Source organism: Numenius arquata, chromosome Z (genome assembly GCF_964106895.1).
Source record: "Numenius arquata chromosome Z, bNumArq3.hap1.1, whole genome shotgun sequence".
Classification (NCBI taxonomy): domain Eukaryota; kingdom Metazoa; phylum Chordata; class Aves; order Charadriiformes; family Scolopacidae; genus Numenius; species Numenius arquata.
Window position 1 is genome coordinate 37965825 of NC_133616.1, and position 23016 is coordinate 37988840.

The 23016-nt window shown below is 43.0% G+C and overlaps 1 protein-coding gene across 1 annotated transcript; it reads right to left on the minus strand.

Moving 5' to 3' along the window:
* Nucleotides 1-377: 377 nt before the first annotated feature.
* Nucleotides 378-19067, minus strand: HACD4 (3-hydroxyacyl-CoA dehydratase 4). Its single transcript, XM_074166424.1, has 7 exons — nt 19014-19067; nt 15024-15127; nt 14014-14141; nt 7169-7281; nt 4575-4681; nt 3720-3851; nt 378-3012 (listed from the first exon to the last, which is right to left on the minus strand). Exons 2-7 carry the CDS (start codon nt 15118-15120, stop codon nt 2930-2932), a joined length of 660 nt encoding a protein of 219 aa, XP_074022525.1. The 5' UTR covers nt 15121-15127; nt 19014-19067; the 3' UTR covers nt 378-2929.
* Nucleotides 19068-23016: the final 3949 nt, after the last annotated feature.

The window sequence follows — 23016 nt, forward strand, 5'->3', positions numbered from 1 at the left end:
ACCAGAAAGAGGTGGGGAAGTCTTCTGACATTAACTTCATGCCTTTTCCCTGCAGAGGTTAGGTTCGGGAGTCCTCCCCATAGTGAATTTTAAAGAATCCTTCTCCTACTCCAACGTTTTAGCCAGATGTATCAATCAATGCAAAGGGAGAGTATCACATCCTGATAAATTTTTTTTTTTTTACATAAAACAATAAACATGGCTTAATATGAATATCTGTGGTAGGTTTGACCTTGGCTGGCTGCCAGATGCCCATTCTCTCCTCTCACTCTCCCTCCACAACAGGACAGGGAGAAAATACTATGAGAAATCTCGTGGGTCAAGATAAAGACAGGGAGATCATTTACCATTTACTGTCACAAAAGCAGACTCGACTTAGGAAAGAGTAATTTATTGCCAATTAACAATAGATTAGGATGGTAAGAAACAAAGACAAAACAAAAAACCACCTTCCCCCTACCTCTCCCTTCTTCCTAGGCTCAACTTCATTCCTGACTTTCTGCCTCCTCCCTCCCCAAGTGGTGTGGGGTGAGTAGGGAATGGGGGTTGCAGCCAGTTCATATACCTTCATCTCTGCTGCTTGTTCCTCTTCACGCTGTTCCCCTGCTCTAGCACGGGGTCCCTCCCGTGGGATACAGCCCTTCATGAACTGCTCCAACACGATTCCTTCTCGCAGACTGCAACTCCTCAAGAACTGTTCTACCTTGGGACCTTTCCATGGGGTACAGTCCATCTGGAAGAGGCTGCTCCAGTTGTGAGTCCCTCATGGGCCACCTTTCCTGCCAGGAACTTGCTCCTGTGTGGGCTCTTTGTGGGCTGCAGCTTCCTTCAGGACACATCAATCTGCTACAGCATAAGTCCTCCATATCTGCAGTGTGGATATCTTTTCTGGCATCCTCCAGGAGCTGCAGAGGGACAACCTGCTCCACTATGGTTTTCTCCATGGGATGCAGGGGAATCTGCTGCAGTGTCTGGAGTACCTGCTCCTCTCCTTCCCCACTGAACTTCGTGTCTGCAGAGCTGTTTCTCTTACTTTTTTCATATTCTTCTCTCTCACAGCTGCTGCAAAGCATTTTTTACCTTTTCTTAACTATGTTTTCACAGAGGCGCTATCAGCTTTGCTGTTGGGCTTAGCAGTGTCCTGCGGTGGTTCTGTTTCGGAGCTGGCTGGAACCAGCTGTGTCTGGCACGGGGCAAGACTGTAGCCCAAAGCCTTGCCACATAGACCCAGTACTTCATCATATGTCATGTTTCTTCCTACAGGATATAGTAACTCCAGGCAGTTTGATGACAAACACATTAGATTGAATTTCCAGGGGGAAAAATGTCCATGTTTCACCTTTAGTGTGTTATATAGTGGTTTGATGTGAAGTGTTCTTCTAGCTCTTATTTTTCAAAGCTGCCATCCTGTTCAGCTGCTCTATACATTTCTTCACGTTGTCCACACTTGAATCAATTTGGGTCAAATGAAAGTCCAAAGTGGGAGTGCTTCTGTTTCTGTAGTAAGTTCCAAATTCCTACCTCTGTTTGCAGTGCTTTCAAAAAAAAAAAAAACCAAACAAACCAGGGTTGACCCTATACTATTGTATATATGACCTTGATGCTTATGGTTTGCAAACGCTCCAGTGGTCACAGTAGTCTGCAGGTATTGTCTGCCATATATATGAAATAAATAAAAATGATAGTAGGTGACCTCTCTTAACAACTGAGTTCGTCGAGGCCAGCTTCACTTCTTCCTATTGTGATAGTGTTCCCTTGAAATACTCTCTTCCCTCCAACTATCATCTTTCCTCTCTCCAACTATTCTCTGTCCTCCCTCCCCCCGGTTTTCAGTCAAGCTCAAAAAAATAGCCTTACTTTTCTCCCCCACCTGCTTGAATTCAAATGTAGGTGCTAATCAATATGGATGAAACATCCAACAGGCCTCTGCCAGCCTCTAGGCAGTTATTTGTCCATTTTGGCTGGTACAGTCCTTTGGGTTGCTGTCCGTATTCTCCATTCCCAGCCTTTTGAAGAGACCAGGTTCTAGTTGCATTCTCACAGATAGTCCTACAGAAGCAGGAGGAGCAACGCACATGAGTAAAATGGCTAGAATTTTGCATGTGGCTTTTAATAGTCATTCACTTCCCTTGAAAGAACAGAGTATATTTGGCTTGACATTACAGACATCACACTTCTTTTGCTGTTCAGCATGGAAGAAAATCATTGTGGTGAAAGTGATTCTTAATGTCTGCCAGACACATGGTCATAAGTTTTAACTTCTGACCCTTAAATATCCCCTTGAATATGTAGTAGATGACTACCTGATCGCTTGCCTTTGTGATTTAGCTGCACTTTCTGGAATCTTGTTTGGAGAAGTGAAGGTTGGGCCAGAATTTGAGGGATCCTTTGTGAATGCCTGGGGCTAATCAGTATGTGAATCTCATAGGTTGCAAAATTTCCAGCTTCTGCTCCTTCTTCTCCTGGGGACATTCCAGTTCTAGCTCATTTAGCATTTGTATATACGGGGCACATACATGCTGCCTAATATAAAATAATCTTATAGATTAAGTGGTATTGCCATTACAGAACATCCGTTGCTAATGAGGCAAGAATTGACCCCAAAATAAGGGTTGTTGATGTGATTGTGAGTGGAGGCACTCTTCAATTTTTTTTGAGATTTCTCTAATATATGTTAGAAAAAATATATTAATTTTTAAAACTCCTGCCATTTGAAGTCAAAACTTGAAAAAGTAACTAGTTATTTTGAGCTGCTCCATATTTGAGGTGTGTTGAAGAGATCTGCCTTTTCTGAAAATTCCACACAGCCAGATAATGTACGGGCAAACAGGAGTTTTGCATTGAAAAATCATTGTCTAAATTCTTTTTAACCTATGACGTGCAGCAGCCCACTGGGAATATATTTCTTATTTCCAAACAAAATACCAACTTAGCTTCTTTTCTTTTTGATGTTGCTTGTCCCTAGGTGTGCTTTCCTTTCAGAGAAGAGGTTCTGGATGATAAAGCACATACCTGAATCAAAACACAAAATGTTTTAAGAACAAGGGAGTAGTGTCCAAAGTGTCTTCAGTTCATCTAGAAGGGACAGTTTAAGCCTTCATCTGGCAACCTGCACAGTTCCTTCTATGAACTTATGAAGAGAACATTGCATCACAAAAATGAGATCCTTCAAATTAGTGTTAAAGCCAATGACAGAACAAAGACTTGGCTGTAATGCAGCCAACTTCAGTTCAAATTTTTCAAAAATACTTTGTTGAGAAGCAGTGGTCTATTTACATGCAGGTTTTGGGGTGGGCTCTTTTTTCATCCCTTTGGAAAATTCAAGCTCTAAAAGTCTTAATTTAGATATAACTTCTCAAACCAGCAAGAAGCAATGAGTGAGGAGGGGTTGCACAGAATGAGAGAGTGTGATCAAATGGGAATTGATTTTTTTTTTTTTTTTTTTTTAAAGTAAACTTTAGCTATAAGGCCAGGATCATTGAAGCAATTTTTATATTTTTGTTGCCTCACACCCACAGTGTCTCTTCCAAATTCAATTAATTTTATTTGAGAGACATCAGAAGTAAAACAGCTGGTGATGAACTTCCCTGCAGTGGTCTGCAGGAGCTGTGGCAGAGAACATTACGATTTGTGAAAGGAGCTACACTGATTTGAATTTTTGTTGCCATAGGCATTCCAGTTGTGTTGAGACCCAGCTTTCTGGAACATGAGACACTTACCTGTAAACAGCACTAGCAGGTACATTTTCAAAACGTAGGGGAAGTAGATTGAGAAGGTGAATGGAAATGGTAGCTTGATGGAGTACGTGCCAAAGGATTCAAAATAAGGCAGTGATACACAAATTGCAAATGCTGTAAAATAACATGGTAAATCTTTAGTCAAAAGTAGGTCAAAGGTCATCAAAAAGCTTCATGTAAAAGTCAGCTACCTTTAAGGCACAGAAAGCTGTATTACATGCTGAATTTGCCATGTCATTCATATGCACATGCACGCCTTGTTTTCTCCTTGAGTTCAGTTCTGTAGGTCTGAGGTGCTAATTGCTATCTCAATACTGGAATTATCAAGTAATTCCTATTCAATAACAAGCTCTGTTACCCCTGTACTTGCACTGCTTTTAATATGATCTCTGTGGGCACATTGCCTGGTGTAAGTATGATAAGCTGGTAAGTATCGTCTAGTAAAGTCAGCCTCAGCGGGGAAGAAGGCAGCTTTGGGACTTGCTGTCTAATGTGACCAGTCTGGAATGGGGGAATCCATGTGTCTTTTGTGGGGGGCGTTTTCCTGCTTTATCCAGAAAAATAAACATTTTCCCACACTGTTAAAAAAAAAAAAAAGAACAACAAAAAGAACCCCTCAAACCAAACATACAAACTGCAGAGAACGCCTATTAAGGAAAAAAAAGGTACAGAAAAGAGGAAGGGGACATACAGGTTAATGTGAGAGTACATAAACATTTATGATTACTTTGGCAAAACAAAAAGAAATATCTTAAACACAAATGACAGTTGAACTGATCAAATTTTATTGAAGAAGGTTAAGGAAGCGAGTTGTTGGTACCTATCCCATCTCCTTACCTTTAGCCAGAACGGAAAGGGGATAGAGTGGGATGCACAGTGAGAAGTTGAGCCACGTCAGTGGTAGGTAGTATATTCCTGTCCTTGCTAACATGTTATAAGTGTACCTGCAGCAAGAGGAACAGCAGATGAGCTCAGAGGGAATGACCAAGTCTTTAAAATAAGGTATATTATTGAATATATCCAAGGGAATTGCAGAAGAGCTTGGAGCTGCCTATCTGAGGAGACTTCAGGGCAATACTGCAACAGATTTGTTCAGGCTCTAATAGATGTCTGAAAGGAGATGGTTCATTGTTTCGGAAGGGCCGTCAGAGGTGCTAACCTGGAGCAGGCAGACAGCAATACAGCCCTACAGCCCCAAGGGTCTTTCAGAAACCATCATGATTTCATACTGGTCCACCAGAAAATGGGTCTCAGATAAGGATGTTACAACTGAGAGGGGCGGGCATGACTATTGCTTGGGACTGTGAAAGTGCTCATTTATGACTGCTGAACTAGCTAAACCATTGCTGGGGGAGGCTAAACAGCAAGGTAATCGCAGGTACTTAATCTTCTTTAGTATAGCTGCCCCTCCCCTGGACCTCAGAAGGTGTAGTTGGTGCAAAAAAAACCCAGTTGTGCTCCCCTGTATTGCAGCGTTTTATTCTTACTGTGGCTGTTACTCACTGGCAGGCCAGAGCACCTGGGACTCCAATCTCCAAAGGTGAGCTAAGACTACGTAGTTTGATCTAAAAGTGGTACAGCAGCTTTCTGAACGCTGGAGAAACAGGTCTGATCGCATTTTTGGTCTTCTGAAAAGCTTTTTGCCCTATATTGCTGGTCTTGCTGGAGATACGAAAGCAAGGATTTTTAAGCCTCTGCTAGCCAGGAGTGTTTCTGGCAGATGGAACCAGCATTAAAGAAACTTCCTGTATTCCCTTCTTATTAATTTGTTTGACTCATTTTGCATCATTCCTGGGCTGTAGAAGAGTTTGATAGGCTATAATTTATTATGGAGACAAAAAATTTATTATGGCTTATTAATAATAAGCCATAATCTCAACCCAATACAAAAAGGAAGCAACTGCTTCCTCTCTATACTCCTTCTTGTGCTGTTTATGGTATAAGCACAAAAGATGAGATATAGAAAACCTTGCAGAATTTCCTCTCAGTATATCATTAGCCATAATGCACAAGGGTATTTATGTCACTGAAGAACTATGTGGAAGCACTTGTAATACTTCAAGATTAGTTGGTTAAGGGATGGGATAGATTTCTCTACACTTTTAGACATGACCGGTCCTTTGATATGCTAGGACATGGCACAGATGGTGTAAAATAAATCAGGTAAGAATTCTAAATCTGCATGAGTTGCACTATGTGTTATTATTTTAATTGGTCATGTGGTGCTATAAACCACAGTATCTTGCCTATTAAATGGCCCCTGTTATTGCTTTGATGCTGGACTGTATTTTTTAGCAGTGATAGAAAATAATGATGCATTGACAGGACTATTATGCACTGACAGGACTTTACCACCAATATTGTTTATACTTTTTGGGCTCTCTCCAGCTGCACAGAAGCCTTTCATTTGAGATTGGGTTCTACTGCTTTAGGTTTACAGACTTCAAAAAGGAATGGGATGGAGCAATAATCCAAATAATTAATACAATTAGTAGATTGTTAACACATGTAGTATAAATACTCTGAAGCTGACTTAAACTCTTTCTTGTCAATGCTACCTGACACTTTCCTTTTTCAGATCTTATATGACATGTATTTCCTTTGCTGGCTAAACCCATATACCCCAGTCAGTCCTCAAAGCTTTTTTACCAGAAAGAAAAAAGATAAATAAAAACATTTTGCTCCCATAGAGAGGTTGCTATGTCTGTTAAAATGCTTCTTAATTCTATCTGTCTTCCCTGCTGTAAGTCTACAAACTGAGGCCCATAGAGGCTTACGTTAAAACTGAGAAATGTTACTGACTTTAGATACTGATGCAAAAGTCAGTAAAGTGGAATTTTCACCATTATGCTTTTACCACAGGGAGGTACCAGTAACCTTCCACCATACAACGTTTTTGAGATAAAAATCCTGAATTGTATTCTTGTCCATTTGGCCCCATGCATGCTGTCCCTGCTGTGTGATATATGCCCTACTACACCAAAATCCTCAGTTTCTGCAGCAGAAGCTTTTTGGAAACCACAGGGCAATTTACCCAGAATAGTCTTTCATGTCTTAGTGAGAAATTTGGCCATTGCTGCCTTACTGTGCTGTCAATCTTGGAGCAATAGGATCAAAAATCAGTTTTGGAAATTGCTGATCCCTGGGAGGCAGTTGTGATTTCCTTCTAAATTTTTGTTAAAGAGGTCAAATCCTTTGAACTACAAATGTTAATGCAACAATTTACTTCTGTAAGTCACTCAGCCTTTCAACTATGTGGATTTTTGTAAAAATCAGTAAGTAGTTTATAAGGTCCAAGCTTTTATTTAAAATGGATAATATGCTTTTCTACCAATTTCAAAATAATAGATGAACCTGCAGCACAGTGGGGGTGGGGTCCTGCTCACAGGAATGGCCCATTTTCCCCTTGTGGTTTTGCATTGACTCCTTACCTGACCACATCTAATAAATTCCAAAGGAAAAATAAAACACACACGATGTATTTCCCTTGAACTTCTTCCTGACTGTTGATCACGACAAATAAAACAACTATTCTCTCAGTGATCTGAAAAGAAAAGAGAATTGTTAATTCAGGTAGCACCTTCTGTAGCTCTCATTTCTGTGTTATTTTGGCAAAATAGGAGGCCACGGGTGAATCTGGTTTGCTCTACACAGATGCTCCAGTGAATGTTTCCCTGCTTGCCTTGCTTTTGTTCGAGGCCCCATTGGGCTCTGGCTCGGGGAACTGGAAACTGCAGCATCACAGATCTGCTGTGGTAAGGGTGGAGGTTTACGTGCCCACGGAGATGACTTGGGTTTGTAGCCCAGGAAACTTGTGGATGAGCTGGCGGAAGTCGTTGGAGCAAGGACTTCTTTCACTTGTAACATTTTTTTAGTGGCTTAACGTTATCTGACCCACAAGATATGCCTTCACAAATGAAAAGTTCTATAAGTAGATTAAACAGGCAGTGTCTCTAGCTTAAAAAAATACTTTACCAATACTATAGCTCAAGTAATTAAAAACAAGCATGTCTTTTTGCAGCTTTCTTGGACAAGTTTCCTATCAGTATCCATGCTTTGCTCTGTAAAATACATATATCTGTAGTATCCAGCACTGCCAACAGTTGCTTGTGGAGCTCTATCAGAATGGTACGGGCTCACTCTGATTTACTCTCTGTTTAAAAGTGTTGAAGGAGAAAACATGCATCATTCAGTTGGTACGAATCAGTATAGCTTCACTGTTTTTTTTTTTTATACCCACTGTGATCTCTTCCATAAGGTAGCTTAAGTTTAATGATTTTATGGGTTAAGATCTCAAGTCAATGAAAAGTCATTAAATGACAATGGATTAATACGGTGGTTTTTATAAGCATAATTGTTCTTCTTCATTGGTTTTCCCCTTCCCCTTACTCCTACCTTAAATGAAATAAGAAGTTGTCCTCTCAGAAAGTTTGCATGGTAGTTTTGATACATAATGTTTATGGGTTCCTGCATGGAACATTTTGGCTACAGACTTTTTTTGCAAACCACATCTGTCAGATAATGCAGCCATCACTTCACTATTCAGCAAAATTACGTGAGCAGTTTTTCATACAGAAAGAGAGCACATCCATCCCTTAGGGATCTGGTTCCTCATCTTGAAAAGCACTGAGGGGCCACAACAGATAAAAAATGGTTTTCCTGCCTCTCACCCTGCCCTGACTGTCACCTTGTGCCGCGGCTCCCATTGGTCCCTAAGAGTGGAACTGATTTCTAAGAAGGTCAGATGTTGACAGACTTCTGCAGAGATGGGCCAGGAAACAGAGAGTGAAAGGTATTAAGTCCTGTGTTTGTACACTGATGCTGAGGAACCTGGCAAAAAAATGGGGGAACTGGGAGTATTGGTGCAGGATCTGAAACCAGATACAACAGCAATAGGAGAAGCTGATGGTGGGGCAACCATCGCAGGAGGGAAATCAAAACATAGGTGAAAGCTGTGTGAACATTGAATGAGACTGTGCGCTGGAGAGAACAAATAAAACGGAACCTGAGTTAAAATAATTTTGATGAAAAGTGGTAAAGGAGTGCAGCATTGCTGATGTGGGCACTTTGTTACCGACCCGGGGGTGTGGGGAGAGAGTTCTGCAAGATTGTTAATATGAGAGAGAATTTGGGGAGTTGTCTTGCCTAGAGACCAAAGCTTTATCATGATAATGAAAAGGTGGACGTGTTTTCAGATGTGAGAGCTGGCAGATTTTCCAAACTCACTTGTTCCTCAAGAGGTGGCTCAGTGGAAAAGCACTAGAAAATAGCATGGGTCCAGTGATCAGGAGCTGATCCCATTTCAGTGAGGTGAAAGGATAATCAGTAGGCAGCCAGCTACCATCCCCAATTTCAGAAGGATGAACCCTGGCTAACGAGACAGAGTGGCCATGGAGACCCAAAATTCAGCCTCATGGTCTGGGAGCGAAAGAGGCTTAGGATTTCCTTTGCACCCCAGGGCACAAGCAGGTTCACAAGGGGCAGCGAGTATCACCTGGCTGGGGCTCAACAGGTTTCCTCCATCGGGGAATTCATGTCTGGGAAGGGGAGCAGTGGAGGCACTCAGCCTCACTAGTTGCAGACGATGGGAGTCAGTAATGAGACTGTGTAAAGTGGGTTAAGCATCTGCAAGAGCAGGGGACTGGACCTGACACAAAGTGGGTCCTCGGTAGGTCTTCTGTTCCTGTTAGACTGCATTCTCAGCCAGCAAGCAATAGGATGCACAAAGCAGCCATCAGAGGCTGAATCTGAAAACCTTTGCTTTTGCTCTGGATGGTGGCTTTGCTCTGGATGACATCTGTGGGGCAGGACACAGGCCTGGCTCTCAAGGCAGTTGTGATGTCCTCAGGAGGGTAGACAATGGCATCCTACCTACCTCTTTTCTGTGTAAATTGGGAGGTTGCCTGCCTGCTTGCTTTTATTCCCCCTTTGAGACTTTGTGCTCTTTTCTTTCACAGGACTCTTACCTTAAGGTAACCCACACAAATGGAAGGTAGATGCAGGGGTTAGCCAGAGGCTGGGGACATTTTCAGCAAGTGACAAGACAGGGAGCTACTTGAAGAGGAGATTCCAGTAAATGTCTGTTGATACGGTGGCCCTATACACACACATCTGTATACACGGCATCATGTATATATATCAATATACACATATACAGGTATGCATATGTATACACGTGTATACACACATACATATATACACATATATATAAAAAGCATGAGCTGCTACTCAGCCACAGCTCATTTCTTCTGTGGATCATCTGTCCTTGCATGAATGAAAATACAGTATTCTCTATTACTACTCTCTTGTTTAAAAAAAAAATAAATAGGACTTCTAGTTTTGCTTTTTTTTTTTTCATGTTCATAAAAAGGAAGTATGTGCTGATACCACACAAAGCATAAATACAACGGTTTCATTTTTCATTCCTTCTTGTTCTTTATGTTAAGATCAAACTGGAATTTCCTTCCTCTCCCAGCACTGGTCTGTCACAAGACACAACACGTTCTGTAGAATGGCATAAATTTCCATAAGGCAGCCTGGGCATTTGAGGCAAGTGAAAGAGAGCAAATTCTTAGACTAGCTGAGGTTAGGGCAGGAGCAGGCAGCACATTCACTTCCATTTTTTAATAACCGTGACTGTGCAGTTTCATACTTGGTACCTGAAACTCTTACATAGCAATTCAATTCAGTGAATGTTTTTAAAAGGTAAGAAAAGTGCTACTAAATACTTGGATTAAGTTTAAAATTAATTATTTTATCACAAAGCCGTATAATATTGCCTTTGGTGTGGTAAATCCAATTCTGTTCGCACAGGTTGAAGAACTGGTGTTTTGTTCACAAAAACGCCAGTCTTTTCTTACACCTTTCCTATTCTCTCCCTTGCCAGACTACTACATTTCATTATCCTCTGTTTTCAAAACTGCACTGTCATGTGATATGTTCTCCTGTCCTCCTCTCAATCATTGAAGCTGCAAAAGCCCTGAGAGACATCCCTTTGCACCAGCTTTGTGACCCTCCCTTGCCTTCTCTTCCTCCACTCCATTTACCACACAGGACTCATCTTTCTTTCATGGTGTGACTTGGCCTTTGCCTACCTAACTCTTCTCAGGTGCCTGGTGGCCTGAGACTTTGTCCCTCAATGAGGCCATCCTGAACGGGTTTTTCCAGAAAACACCTCTGAATTTGCTTTTCCATTATCTGTAACGAGTATCTCAAAAGGTTCCTTGTAAATGCTACTAGAACATGATAAATGGGAAATTAGGCAGAAATCCTTCATCCAAACTCTGCTGCTATAATGCCTACAAAACCACCAGCCACCTCAGGGATGCTTTCACAGCTTGTTTTATTCAAGGTGGCATTAACTCCACTCACATGCTTCCCTGACATTGCCAGAGCCACCTCTTCTCTCATCGTAGAGATCACCTATGAGATGAACTTCACTGCGGATATGCATGTGTGTGCACGGCCTGAGGGATGTATCTAGGGCTATGTTTAATCTTAGAACAGGTGGTGGGAATGCAGAACAGGGCAACCCCTGTCAAATTCTTGCAGCTTTACCAGTGCCATGGCTATGTGCAGTAGTCCAGTAGGCTGCAGAAAGGTAAGCTGTAACTGCCCTTCCCCAGTTCATTGCACAAAATGGGTATTCTTAATTTTTTTTTCAGAGGCAGGCCTGAAAGTGTGGCAAGGCACATGGCAGTACTGTTGGCATAAAACTGCTTAACCTGCACTCTCACAGCAAAATCAGGGCAACCCAAGTGAAAGCAGAGTCTACACCCAAGAGCTTGTACACCTTGCTTGGACAGCATGAGAGTAAAGCTAACTAATCAAGGCAAGAGAGTTGTCTTTGTGGTGAGAGAATACTTGGGGAAAGAACCAAGTAAGGATTCAAAGCTATCTTTGTTGTGAGACAAATGTTTGGAGTCACAGTGCTGTATCGTTCCCTGACCCACCACTCCACTCGATGCCCTGGAGAGCACTGAGGTAATTGCACTACCCAAGAAAGGTCAAAGTTTTGTTGCTCAGAATATCCATTTCACATCTAGTGTATTATCATAGAATAGTTAGGATTGGAAAGGACCTTCAAGGTCATCAAGTTCCAACCCCCCTGCCATGGGCAGGGACACCTCCCACTAGACCAGGTTGTTCAAAGCCCCATCCAGCCTGGTCTTGAACACTTCCAGGGATGGGGCATCCACAGCTTCCCTGGGCAACCTGTTCCAGTGCCTCATCACCCTCACAGTAAAGAATTTCTTCCTAATATCTAATCTAAGTCTCCCCTCTTTCAATTGAAAACTGTTACCCCTCGTCCTATCACTCCACTCCCTGATAAAGAGTTCCTCCCCATCTCTCCTGTAGGCCACCTTTAGGTACTGGAAGGCTGCTATAAGGTCTCCCTAGAGCCTTCTCTTTTCCAGGCTGAGAGGCGGCACAGAGTGGTGTTTGTGCAGGCTTCCCTGATCTCTGCTTCTGTAGGGCCTGGCTGGAAAGGAATGGACTATGTCAGGGCTGGGGAATGTGTAAACTCTGCCAGGACAGGCCTTGCTTTAATGACTATTGGCATTAGCAGGCTGCTTTTCTCTCCAAGAAATGATGTCAGATTTGTTACAGGACACATTAGATAGGATACTTTTTTTTTTTTCCCCAAATTAGTGTAAAAGCATATAGATTTAGGCAGGAAAAAACAGTTAATTGCATTTTGACAAATTTGCTATCACACTTAGTGAGCAGCATAAATGAGAGAGATCTGTATTAGTCAATCAATTTCTAATGAAGATTTTAAAAGAGGAACATCGTCACTCAAGCAATATGTCATTTGACAAAAATGGGCTACCCAGAAAACTAAAAACATAACTAACTACTCTTAAGTCCTCTATGTTCTTACTGCTGAGAGCAAGACCAGTTTCACCATTATTCAAATACTAAGGATTGGAAAGGTTTGAAGGTAAACTCAACATTTTTACTTTTTCCAATGCATTAAGAAAAATACCAAAATCAGAGATTAACTCTCAACAGAAAACAAGAGTGTGGTAAAGAAAATGACAGAGACTCGTTTTCTGCTATAGCATGTGATCTTCTGGCTGGTTTTCTGCCTACAGCTGAACACACACCCTGTAAACCCCTTAACAGTGTCAGAACCTCTCAGTGTTGCTCCAATTTGCCCATGTCTGGGTTTGAGAGGGCAGGAGACCCTAACAGCAAGAATAAAACAATTCTCCATTCTTTCCGCTCCCGCCATTAATTCTTCTTTCTTCTCCCACCATAAATTCTTAATTTCTCTTTCTTAAGCAATTCTTTTCCTTCCACACTCCATGACCGTCAGCAAACTCTGCTTCAGGAAACTAGATGTGCTGGTGGTTTTCTCACTGTAATCCCTTTGCTACCCCACAAAATCTTGTCTTGTGCTTGTTTACAAAATAAATATGCACTTGTCAGTGCGGAAAAGGCACAGAAAAGAATTAGCTACTGAAACTTAGGCTCTGAAACGTTGTCTTCAGGCAACGTTTGTAAACAAGTTTGTAAACAAGTTGGCTGGGGAGGTAGTATCCTCAGCCACTTATGGTGGCCTAGAAGTGGTGGCTGCCCCATTCCTGCACATGGCCAGTCCTCTGGACATAGAATCCTAGAATTGTCTAGGTTGGAAGGGACCTTTAAGATCATCTAGTCCAACCATCAACCTAACTGATAAAAACACATCACTAAACCATGTCAGTAAGCACTATGTCTACCTGTCTTTTCAATACCTCCAGGGATGGTGCCACAACCACTTCCCTGGGCAGCCCATTCCAATGCTTATTAACCCTTTCAGTGCAAAAATTTTTCCTAATATCCAATCTGAACCTGCCCTGGCGCAACTTGAGGCCATTTCCTCTTCTCCTGTCACCTGTGACTTGGGAGAAGAAACCGACCCTTGCCGCTCTACAGCCTTCTTTCAGGTAGTTGTAGAGAGCGATAAGGTCTCCCCTCAGCCTCCTTTTCTCCAGGCTGAGCAACCTCAGCTCCCTCAGCCCCTATCGTCCAGGTCCCTGCTGTTATGGCCTGGGCGTGGGGCACTCACTCTTCAGTTTCACTCGAAAAGAAAAATTTGAGAGCAGCTCTTTCCCAACACAGTTCTGAGGGTTTAGTTCCTGCCATTAGCAAACCATTAGCAGATCAAGCTCCCCAAGGAAGGGTGCAAGTGGAGCTTACGGGGCAGTTCAGCCTGGGTTTGTCCCCAGAGGCAGCTGTGGCTGAAGTATGTAGGTTGTGGAAGGAGGGTCTTGAGAAACGGACTTACCTGCAAAAACCTGGGGAACAGACGGCTTTTATCAATGCCAATGAGGATGTGTAGGATCTCCAATACAGAAAACAACTGGCAAAGGCGCATTACAAGCCCTATGGAGTAAAATGTGTCAGCCAACGAATCTACAGACAAAGAGAAAAGGAAAATTAGAGGGTGGTTATATAGTAAAAGTTTAGACAAACTACTGGGTTTGCCCTTGCCCTGTGGCCACTGGAGAGGACAAGAAATAAAGTTCACACAGTACCAAACTTTTGGGTAGCAGAAGCAAAGCTTTGGGGGAGGGGAGGAGGCAATACACTCTGTCTGTGGCTCCGACACAGAGGCAGGAAGCTGAGAAAGGAACGGGATCAACGATACTTGATGCACCGGCAAACACAATGCAGGACATGTTGGCTTTGAGATACTACCTTAGGATATTTCTAAAGATGAGGAAACGTATAAAGAATGTCTAAACATGAGGAGATGTTGAGTTCCTGCCTCTATCTGAACCCATGGCACTTCCTAAAACAAGTAAACCACAAAGTTGGTGTATTGTGTGCCTACAGCTGTCCGCCATTACAAATCATTTTAAATTTCCAGTCACTAGTTTTCTACTTTTCTGCCTTAACCCCAGGCACAATGGAAAGAGAAATCTGTTGTAATGTTTTTGAAGATAGAGAGCCATGTGCAGTAACCACAAATACATTCCCCTCCTAGTGGCATCAATAAGGTTAATAATGACTGGATCTGGTCACATTTAGGTCTATGTCTTAGTCTAGTATGCTGCTGAATATTAAAGCTCATTAGCAAAACAAAACTTCATTCTTAATGTGATACAGGAAGAATGTAGATACCAGTAATTTGTCCATCCTTTTTAATGGAAGAAACAATGTTTTTCTAATTGAAATTACAGCTCCTGGTATTGGATGTACACCTATTCAAAATCCTAACTTTAGCTCTAATTAGACGTTTCTGTGTGTCACCACCACTTAAAATGTTTAAGGAAAATATAGAAGGGATCCTACCTTTTCCAAAAGACATGAACCTGATGATCATATTTGTAAATATCCAGGAATGTCCACAGAATTGCATTAAGTCATACACAAAGAGGTAGGTGTTCATGGTAAAGCTGTGGAGGTGAAAATGATAAAGCAAACTGTATGACTTTTACTGCAACATTCAAGCTTTTTGAGCTGTAGAAATCGCACCCTCTTTGGACATGTTAGTAAATCAAAGGAAAACAGCTGAAGTGTAAACAGATCAGTGAAAACTGTCTGTGTCTGTCAGTGGTCACAGAATAGTACTCTCCCTAATGGATCAAAGGCTCCCTTTGTTCGTATACATAGGATGTGCCCGGAACATTTTTCTTAGTTTCCACTAGTGATTAGGACAATCTGTGGCCACGCAGTGAAATTTGTGCCTCCGAAGGAAAAAGTAACTAAACAAAGACACTGCACTGAGTGCTGGATCCAAGCCCCTTGGCTTGGCTCTGCCTTGATAGTGTGGCCAGTCTCGAGGAACCGCTGGGGTCGCAGCCACCACTGCCCTGCTGAGGGCCTGGGACTCCACAGACATCAGCCTCGGGATTTCTGCATCTGGGTGAGGTTTATCCTGTTCTTCCCAGAAGATGCACCTCTAACGTGCTCAAGTCAGCTTGAAGTGCAACACAAATGATTTGCCGTGTCTCAGCAGACAGCGTATTTGTAAGCGTTTACAAAAATGTAGGTGAAGAAATGGAAAAGAAAGCTACATTTCAGTCTGCCTTTGTTTGATACAGTCTGAAGGATATCTGTCTTTCCCTTTTTTAACCAACTTGCTCTACAGGTTTTCCAGATAAACATTAAATTGGGGTCTTTGTCCTTCTGCACAGCCTGTGTTTTGAGTTGCATTTAATAAAGTGAATCTTCTTCTATTAAAGCAGACTAATTTTTTGCAGCTATTCTAACCTAATTTGCATAGGTAGTCTGACCTTTTGCAAAACTTCATAGGCTCTGGAGATGCTTTATTTCCTTTCTCATAAATGTATTTTCTTCTGACTTAGTCCTGAGTGAGAGACTTACCTGCTCTCCAGCTATGAAAACAACTGTCTACCTTTTTGGTAAATGAATTTGTCAAATTTGTACTAGAATTTATCTCCTGTGTTTGACCAATTAATTTCCTGCTCCAAAAGGTAGTAAGATCACTTTCAGTTGCCTCTCGATCCAGTGTGTTCATGTGGTATGTCTCTGCCATCAAACTTTGTTTCATTTGTGTCTGTACATTCACAAACAGAGTGAATTTCTGTGTTTAGAAATATCTGATAGATGCATATTTGGCATTCCCAGCATTGGACCAAGGCCATAAATAACAATACACATTTCTGATCTAGATAAACTGGTCTTCTAAGTTTTTAAACTAAGTATGACCTAGGGAGGTCAGAGAAAATGCCTTTCTTCCTCCTCTCTTACGCAGGATGGCTGCTACTCACATCATCGCTTCTGTAAGCACAGAAAGATTTGTTGGCATAATTTACCTTCTAAGAGACATCAGTGCCCTTTGATACTATGAAAATAAGACATATGAGGACCCAGACAAAGGAATGTGTTCCACAAACAATCCTTTTGGGAAAAGTATGACACAACTGAATTGGGCTAACATCCAGTGAGCTGCATAGATATTGACCCCAAATCCCACCTGCTTTATTACAGAACGAAACTTTCTTGTGGCAAGAAAAAAAGACGGCACGCTGAACATTACAAAAAGGCAAAAAATTAAGAACACGGTTCTGATTTAAGAAACAGTCTTATTACTGGATGGACAGGATTTACCGTAATAGGTAGAAAAGTTGCAGGAACAGTTATAAAATTATTGAGGCTCTACAGTCAGCACCTCCACCAGTCTCTTTGGTCTGAGGTTGCCGTGTGGGCTTTGCATGGGATGCAAGCTGAGCATGTGGTTTTTCTCTTCTTCTGAAGTTTAGTTTGCTACATCTGTTTCTCAACCTCAGAACTCATCTTTCAGTGATTTGGGCTTATTTTCTGAACTCTTCCTCCATTGGCTGGCTAGAAAATTGTTGTCTTTACAATTCTTAAGCTGCTTAATCTTGGCTAAACAGGGCGTAACCACAAAGACATTTGTAAATGCAGCTTCACACTGGCGTTTTGACAATATGGCAGCTGTTGCATGTTAGAACTCATCATCTTTAAAATGTATGGCCAACTACTGAAATGTATAGACACTGTTGGCATTTATGGAGGGCCCCATATTCCCAACGAACTGTAGAGATGTGCTGGTGGGCAGCGTGCTGGTGTTATCTGGAGGACTGATCCCAGCCCTAGAGCTGCGAGCAGCACAGTTCCCTCACTTGGTGATGCTCTCCACTGCGTGAGGGAACAAACCCTGATCTCAAGATGGGGTTTCATCCTACTGTGTTAATCCCTGCACAAAAGGTACCTAAGACCAAAGAGAAGTCTTTGACAGAAGTGAAGATAGCTACAGAGAATAAAAGGTGATTTGCATGTAATCAAAGGAAACCGAAACATAACTGTTCTCTAAGGTCTTTCTCATCCAAAGGCTGATCTCTACCTAGAGAACTGGAAGAAGAATGAGGATAACCCAATTCACTGTCCTAACTGTTTTGTATCACAACACAAAATTCAGCCTTCTGCCTCTATTTGAAAGGTCTCTGGCAGAAGAGATGGGCTTTACTTAGATTCCCTGTTTCCCTGGATTCACAGCAGGCATCATCCCACGTTTACCTCACAGAGCCTGCTTCTGCAGCACCCTTGCAGACAAAACCCTGACTAGCAATCCACCAGGTCAGGGGTGTTCAGTTCCTGACCCTGCCCCAGACTTGCTGGCTGGCCTTACAGACCTCACTTAGCCTCCCTGGTGCCTGCTTTGTGAAATGGACTTGCTGCTGCATTTACTCCTTTTAGTGTGTTGTGCTTTTACACTTTCAAGTTGCTTTCATTTGAAAGTATTGGGGGAGCACTGCGCATTCCAGAACTCTGCCTGCACTGATGACAGAAGAAAGAAACAGACATGGGTCTTGCAGCAGAGAGATCCCGAAGGCTGGACTTGCCCTCTGTTGTTTCAGTTGTCAGTTCCACATTTACTTACTGTGGCTGATCTTATACCCAATACACTGAAATGCTAGGGAGGCATTTATCATATTCAGGATCAAACTTGCTTAAACTTTATCTACTTCCTCTCTGGGCTCAAAACCTAGGAAACCAGATGAAACAAGACCACTCAGAACTAGCAGACACAGCAGCATCAGCACGGTCCCAAACATCCTCTTTTCCCTTTTATTCAACAGCAGAGATTTTACCAGTGATATAGTTTTAGCTTGCAAAGCCTGATGTATTTCCACAGGCAGAAAAATTACAGAAGTATAATGTTGTATTTTATTATTTTTAGCGTGAAGGTCCTCAGTGTGTTTCTGTAGTAGCTGCCATCTGAGGTAAGCACGGAGATGGGTGCCCTCTGTGTCTGAAGGGTGGTCAGGACCACGTCCCCCTTGAGCCGAGGCGACAGGTACGAGAGCGGAGGCACCCAGCTCAGGGCAGCTCTTGGCCCAGCCGGGTGTCCCTTGCAAGGTCCCAGGATGAAGGCTGCACTCAGGTCCCGTGCCGGGGGGGTCCCAGCCAACCTGTGTGAAGGGAGCACTTCCCTGCCTTCCGAGCTATTACACGCTGCTGCCTTCGCCTGCGCACATAATGAAGCAACCCTCGTGCTGAAACCAGACAGAGAGGTTCCCTTTTTTTTTTTTTTTTTTCCCTGCAGGAAAGGTCTGCTAGAAAAGCCCCTCTGCTGACAGAGTTTCCTTTTAAGTCATATCGGTCTGAACTTCTACCCCTTCCTCCTCCCACTCCTGTGACAAGCTGCAAGTGCTATAGCTGTGGCAGAAGAAAGCTGCTGAGAACCAGCACAAAAGATGCACTTTTCTCTCACATGCACATCCCACCCTGCTTCCCCCCCCCAGCCTTTTCGCATTTGAGCAGCCTAGGTCACCTGTGCTGAAGTGATATTACCTGTTGCAGGGGTCGGGTTGCTGCTGCTGCTCCTCCTGATCTTTCTCCTTTTTTCTCTCTACAGCTGCAACAGCTGTTTGCTAGGAGATCACCCCTCCTCTTTCCTCTTCCTCCACCCCACGACGTCACTGTATGTAGCACTAAGCAGGAACAACACTGCACTTCCCGAGAAAGGAGTTTCTAACCCCAAGTATCTCCACGCCATTAGCCCAGCTCCTCACCCAGCCTAGCCCAGCCTAGTTTAGCCCAGTCTAGCCTAAGCCAGCCTAGCCTAGCCTACTAGCCTAACCTAGCCCACCAGCAAGCTAGCCAGTAAATCCCACTAACTTTTGTCTTTTCACCCAGAGCGATATCTTGAAGTATTACTGGAGAGAAGAAGTGCAAAATTAAAAATGTGCTTTTCCCTTCTGTTTCAATCATCAGCACTAAAACAATGCTGACAACACTATCAAATGATGAGGAAGGCTGGGAGCATAGCATAAAAGGAGAGCTTTAAATTACTTCAGATAGAGGAAAGAATTTTCCATTTCTTATCTAGAAATGTCTCTTTATTCATGCCCCTGTGAAATACGGGCGCGGCTGGCAGAGAAAATGTATGTGTGCATCCTAGTTCACTTCTGCCCTTAAGCGTCTGGGATGTCTCAGCATAAATCAGATGAAGAAAAATGTCATAACACGTTTATAAAACCCCTTCTGCCAATAAATAAGTTTTCCCACTGGCACTCATGTTGAAAACACATCCCATCCTACAGTGAAATTTGATGTTAAGACTGAAGAAGTCACCAGGGACACAATGAGCATAGGATGTTATGTGTAAGTACAAAAAGTCTAGGGGAAAAAAATGTGCCTTACTGGGTCTCGTCCCTATTGCGAGTGGTGCTGAGCTCCTGGCAAGACCATCTCCGCTCCCTGTGGTGTCCTGGAGAGGTGAGAAACGCCTCCCTGGCAAGCAGGTGATTTCCTGGCAAACACAGTGGGACACTGTGTCTTTCCCTGTCGTGTCTCCCACTTGGGACCTTAGCAGAAGGGTCATGCAGTTACACCTGGCTTTCCTGCTGGTGCGGCAGCTCACCTCTACCGCTCAAGAATCATCATCTTTTTCAAAGCTAAAGAATGTATTCCTTTCTCAGGAGGAAACACTAAATCAGCGTTAGACAAAGGATTAAACAATCTAACAGACGGCTTTTGAAAGGCTCAGCCCATAGCTCTTGCAAAACAGCTCCCACACTGCTTGTCTCTGGGAGGACAACATTAATACCACCAGGAGCTAAGCTCGGGACTGTAACAAGATCCCGCCGTAGGAAGAGCAGCTCTTTTCAAACATCAGGGAAATAGGCAAAGGCAACAAAATTGCACCTAGCTTTGTGATGCAGAAAATTCCTCTTGTGGGCAGCTACCAAGCTAAAGCTCCCACAGGTGACAAGGGAGCCTGCAAGAGTGGATACCAATTCCCTTCCGTGGTGCTGGCCACCCCCACGGTACAGCCTGGCAGGAGGCAGGGGGGCAACTGGGGTGGCCCTGGGGGCCTGCAGCCCCCCCCGCACAGCGGCTTTAGGGCAAAACAGCCAGTGCTGAGGTGGCGGTGTCCGCCTCTGGAGCCTCTTGGGGGCTTTCCTGTGACAGCAGCTTGGCCCTGTGGACTGGATGCTCATTGCCTGCTGGGGAAAGATCTCCTGGTGCAACGGCACGTGGAAAGAGCGACGTCGTCCTCTGAAAGGAATGATGTTGGTGCACTCCCAGCCTGCCCTGTGATGAGGAACGAGGCATTGCAAGGGGCAACAGCTAGGAAATTTGCTTCAAAGGTGTACTTCTGACCTGAACTATAAAGCTATTATAAATACACCCATTTGAGTGGCAACGCACCTCAGCCATGGAAGCAAGGCACAGGGCTCATAAATCCTACTCCATGGATATTCATATTCTTCTTTGGGAGACGCAGAATGCAATTCAGCCAGCAGGTTGTAGCAGATCTGGCCAATAGGACCTTATGCTAGCCCTTGGGATCTGTTTTTCACCAAAAAAAAATCTTTCTCTGAAATACAAGGGGGTTTTTTTTGGTGTACAACTTGCAGTTGAAAACGCACGTAAGGTCTCTTTAGCTGTGCAATTTGCAGTGGCGTTTCTGTCATGTGATGCCCGAAGGATATGAGGAAAGAAGATCAGTAACAAAAGGTAACAGCTTTTATTAGACTAGACGGAAGTGGAAGTGCTTCCAGGCACAAAGGGTTTGGAGAAAGGCTTTTATCCTTAAAACATTTAAGAATTTTGCAAGTTGCAAAGGCATTGAGATGAAAGTAGATATTAAATTACACTACTGGAACAGATGTTAGTTGGATATGGGAAGACCTGGAAAAAATCTAGCTTTTATTTTTGGAAAATAAATTCAAAAAATATTCTCCACTCCAGCTACTTCTCTTACAGACAAACCTCTGCCTATAAACTACTTAATCAGCATTAAAAAACTACTTTTATATAACTGCTAGTGTCTCTTAAAACAAGTTTCATGACTGTTCAGCATGTCTTAAGCCTGAGTCTCCTGGATTTCTCAAAGTGTAAACAGATTGTAACCGCGTTTGGTTTCCCCGTGTCATGAGGTGGGAAAAAACATGTTCTGTCTGGGCACATTGCTTGTGACAGGAACCACTGCATGGGGATGCTTTCTGTGTAAAGTTAGCAGCCCTGAAATGTTTCTCGTGGTACAGAAAGAATCTTCTTCTCTTCAAATAGGAAACATCACCATGATAAAACATCTGCTCCTTTTATCCATAGCTTTTGTTTCCAAATCCTTGCTATAAAAGCAGTATGCAGATGTGTCTTAAAATTAATTTTCAATGTTCCTAGCTGTTAACTTTATGTCTCCTTTCCTCCATGACTAGATCTTTTGGCTACATGAATTCAAGCCTATCTTGGGCAGTGGATTACACTGTTTTAAGCACTGGTAAATCACAGCTCTTAAACACATGTGCACTTGGAAGCACATGCTCTGGTACCACTGATCTCAGCTAAAGCAAAAGAGTAAATTCTGGGCTGCCTGGAGGCCGTGGGGCTGATGTGGTGCAGTACTGGACCCTCTTATTTCCCCCTGGCAGGCAGAGTATTTGCCCAGTGCTGGCTGGCGTTCATGTCGTGTGAGCACGTCTGCCAACGAGAAAAGGGAGGCTACCCAGAGGCAGCAGAGGAAGAAAAGTCATCTCTAGACCACAAGCAACGGGGAAAAGTGTCAGTGTTTTCATCCGTACTCTCAAATTGGTCAAAAGAGGAAGCAGCAGCCGTGACAGGTTCATGCCTCTCACACCCTGGCAATTTTGTAAATTCAGCAGAGACCCTGGCTTGCAAAAAAGGGTCCTGCCTCACCGGAGCTGACTTGCTGGTGTCATCAAACAGAGTAAGTCACACCAAAGTTCCCGGCTGCTTTTGGGCAAGGAAACATGTGCTGGGTGAGCAAGAATTGTGCCCACAAGGGTCTGCCAAACAGATCCAGAGCTGCCAGGAGTTTTAGCTTTACAATTTCACTGCACTCGGTTTTGTTGCTGGATGAGACCCACAGGCCCATCAACTATGCTGCTATAACAATAAGGAGGAATTACCGCTTGAAATTACTTGCACAAATCCTTTTTAAATACATGTGAATAGCCGTGACAGTGTTTAATGCTGGTCTCAAGGGCAACCGCGTGAGCAGCAGAAGTTTATTTTTAACTATTAAAAAAATTATAATCACAAGAAAAGATCTGTTACAGCAAATGTGAGCCTTTCCCAGAAAGTGGAGACCAGAACTGAGTCCACCTCAAAGCCAAAGAGATTTGAAGAGAAATTATATTAATTGCTTAAAGAGAGAGCAATGGTTTTAAAAATGTTTGAAGTAAACCAGGGTTTTGTGGGGATTTTTTTTTGGTAGAAGAAAAGCTTTCTGTTTAATATAAATATGTCTGTCAAGATATTTCCTTTCTGGGAAAATGAACAGTAACACGCAGTACTCCAGCTAAATCCAGAGGAAGTTGTGTAG

What these genes read in the sequence shown, in the direction of transcription:
- HACD4 (XM_074166424.1), bottom strand. Translation starts at nt 15,120, where the DNA reads ATGAACACCTACCTCTTTGTGTATGACTTAATGCAATTCTGTGGACAT. An exon ending in AATTTATTAGATGTGGTCAG is followed by an intron (nt 4,682 to 7,168) that starts GTAAGGAGTCAA and finishes CTCTTGCTGCAG; the next exon opens with GTACACTTATAACATGTTAG. An exon ending in CCTTTCCGTTCTGGCTAAAG is followed by an intron (nt 3,852 to 4,574) that starts GTAAGGAGATGG and finishes GTTATTTTACAG; the next exon opens with CATTTGCAATTTGTGTATCA.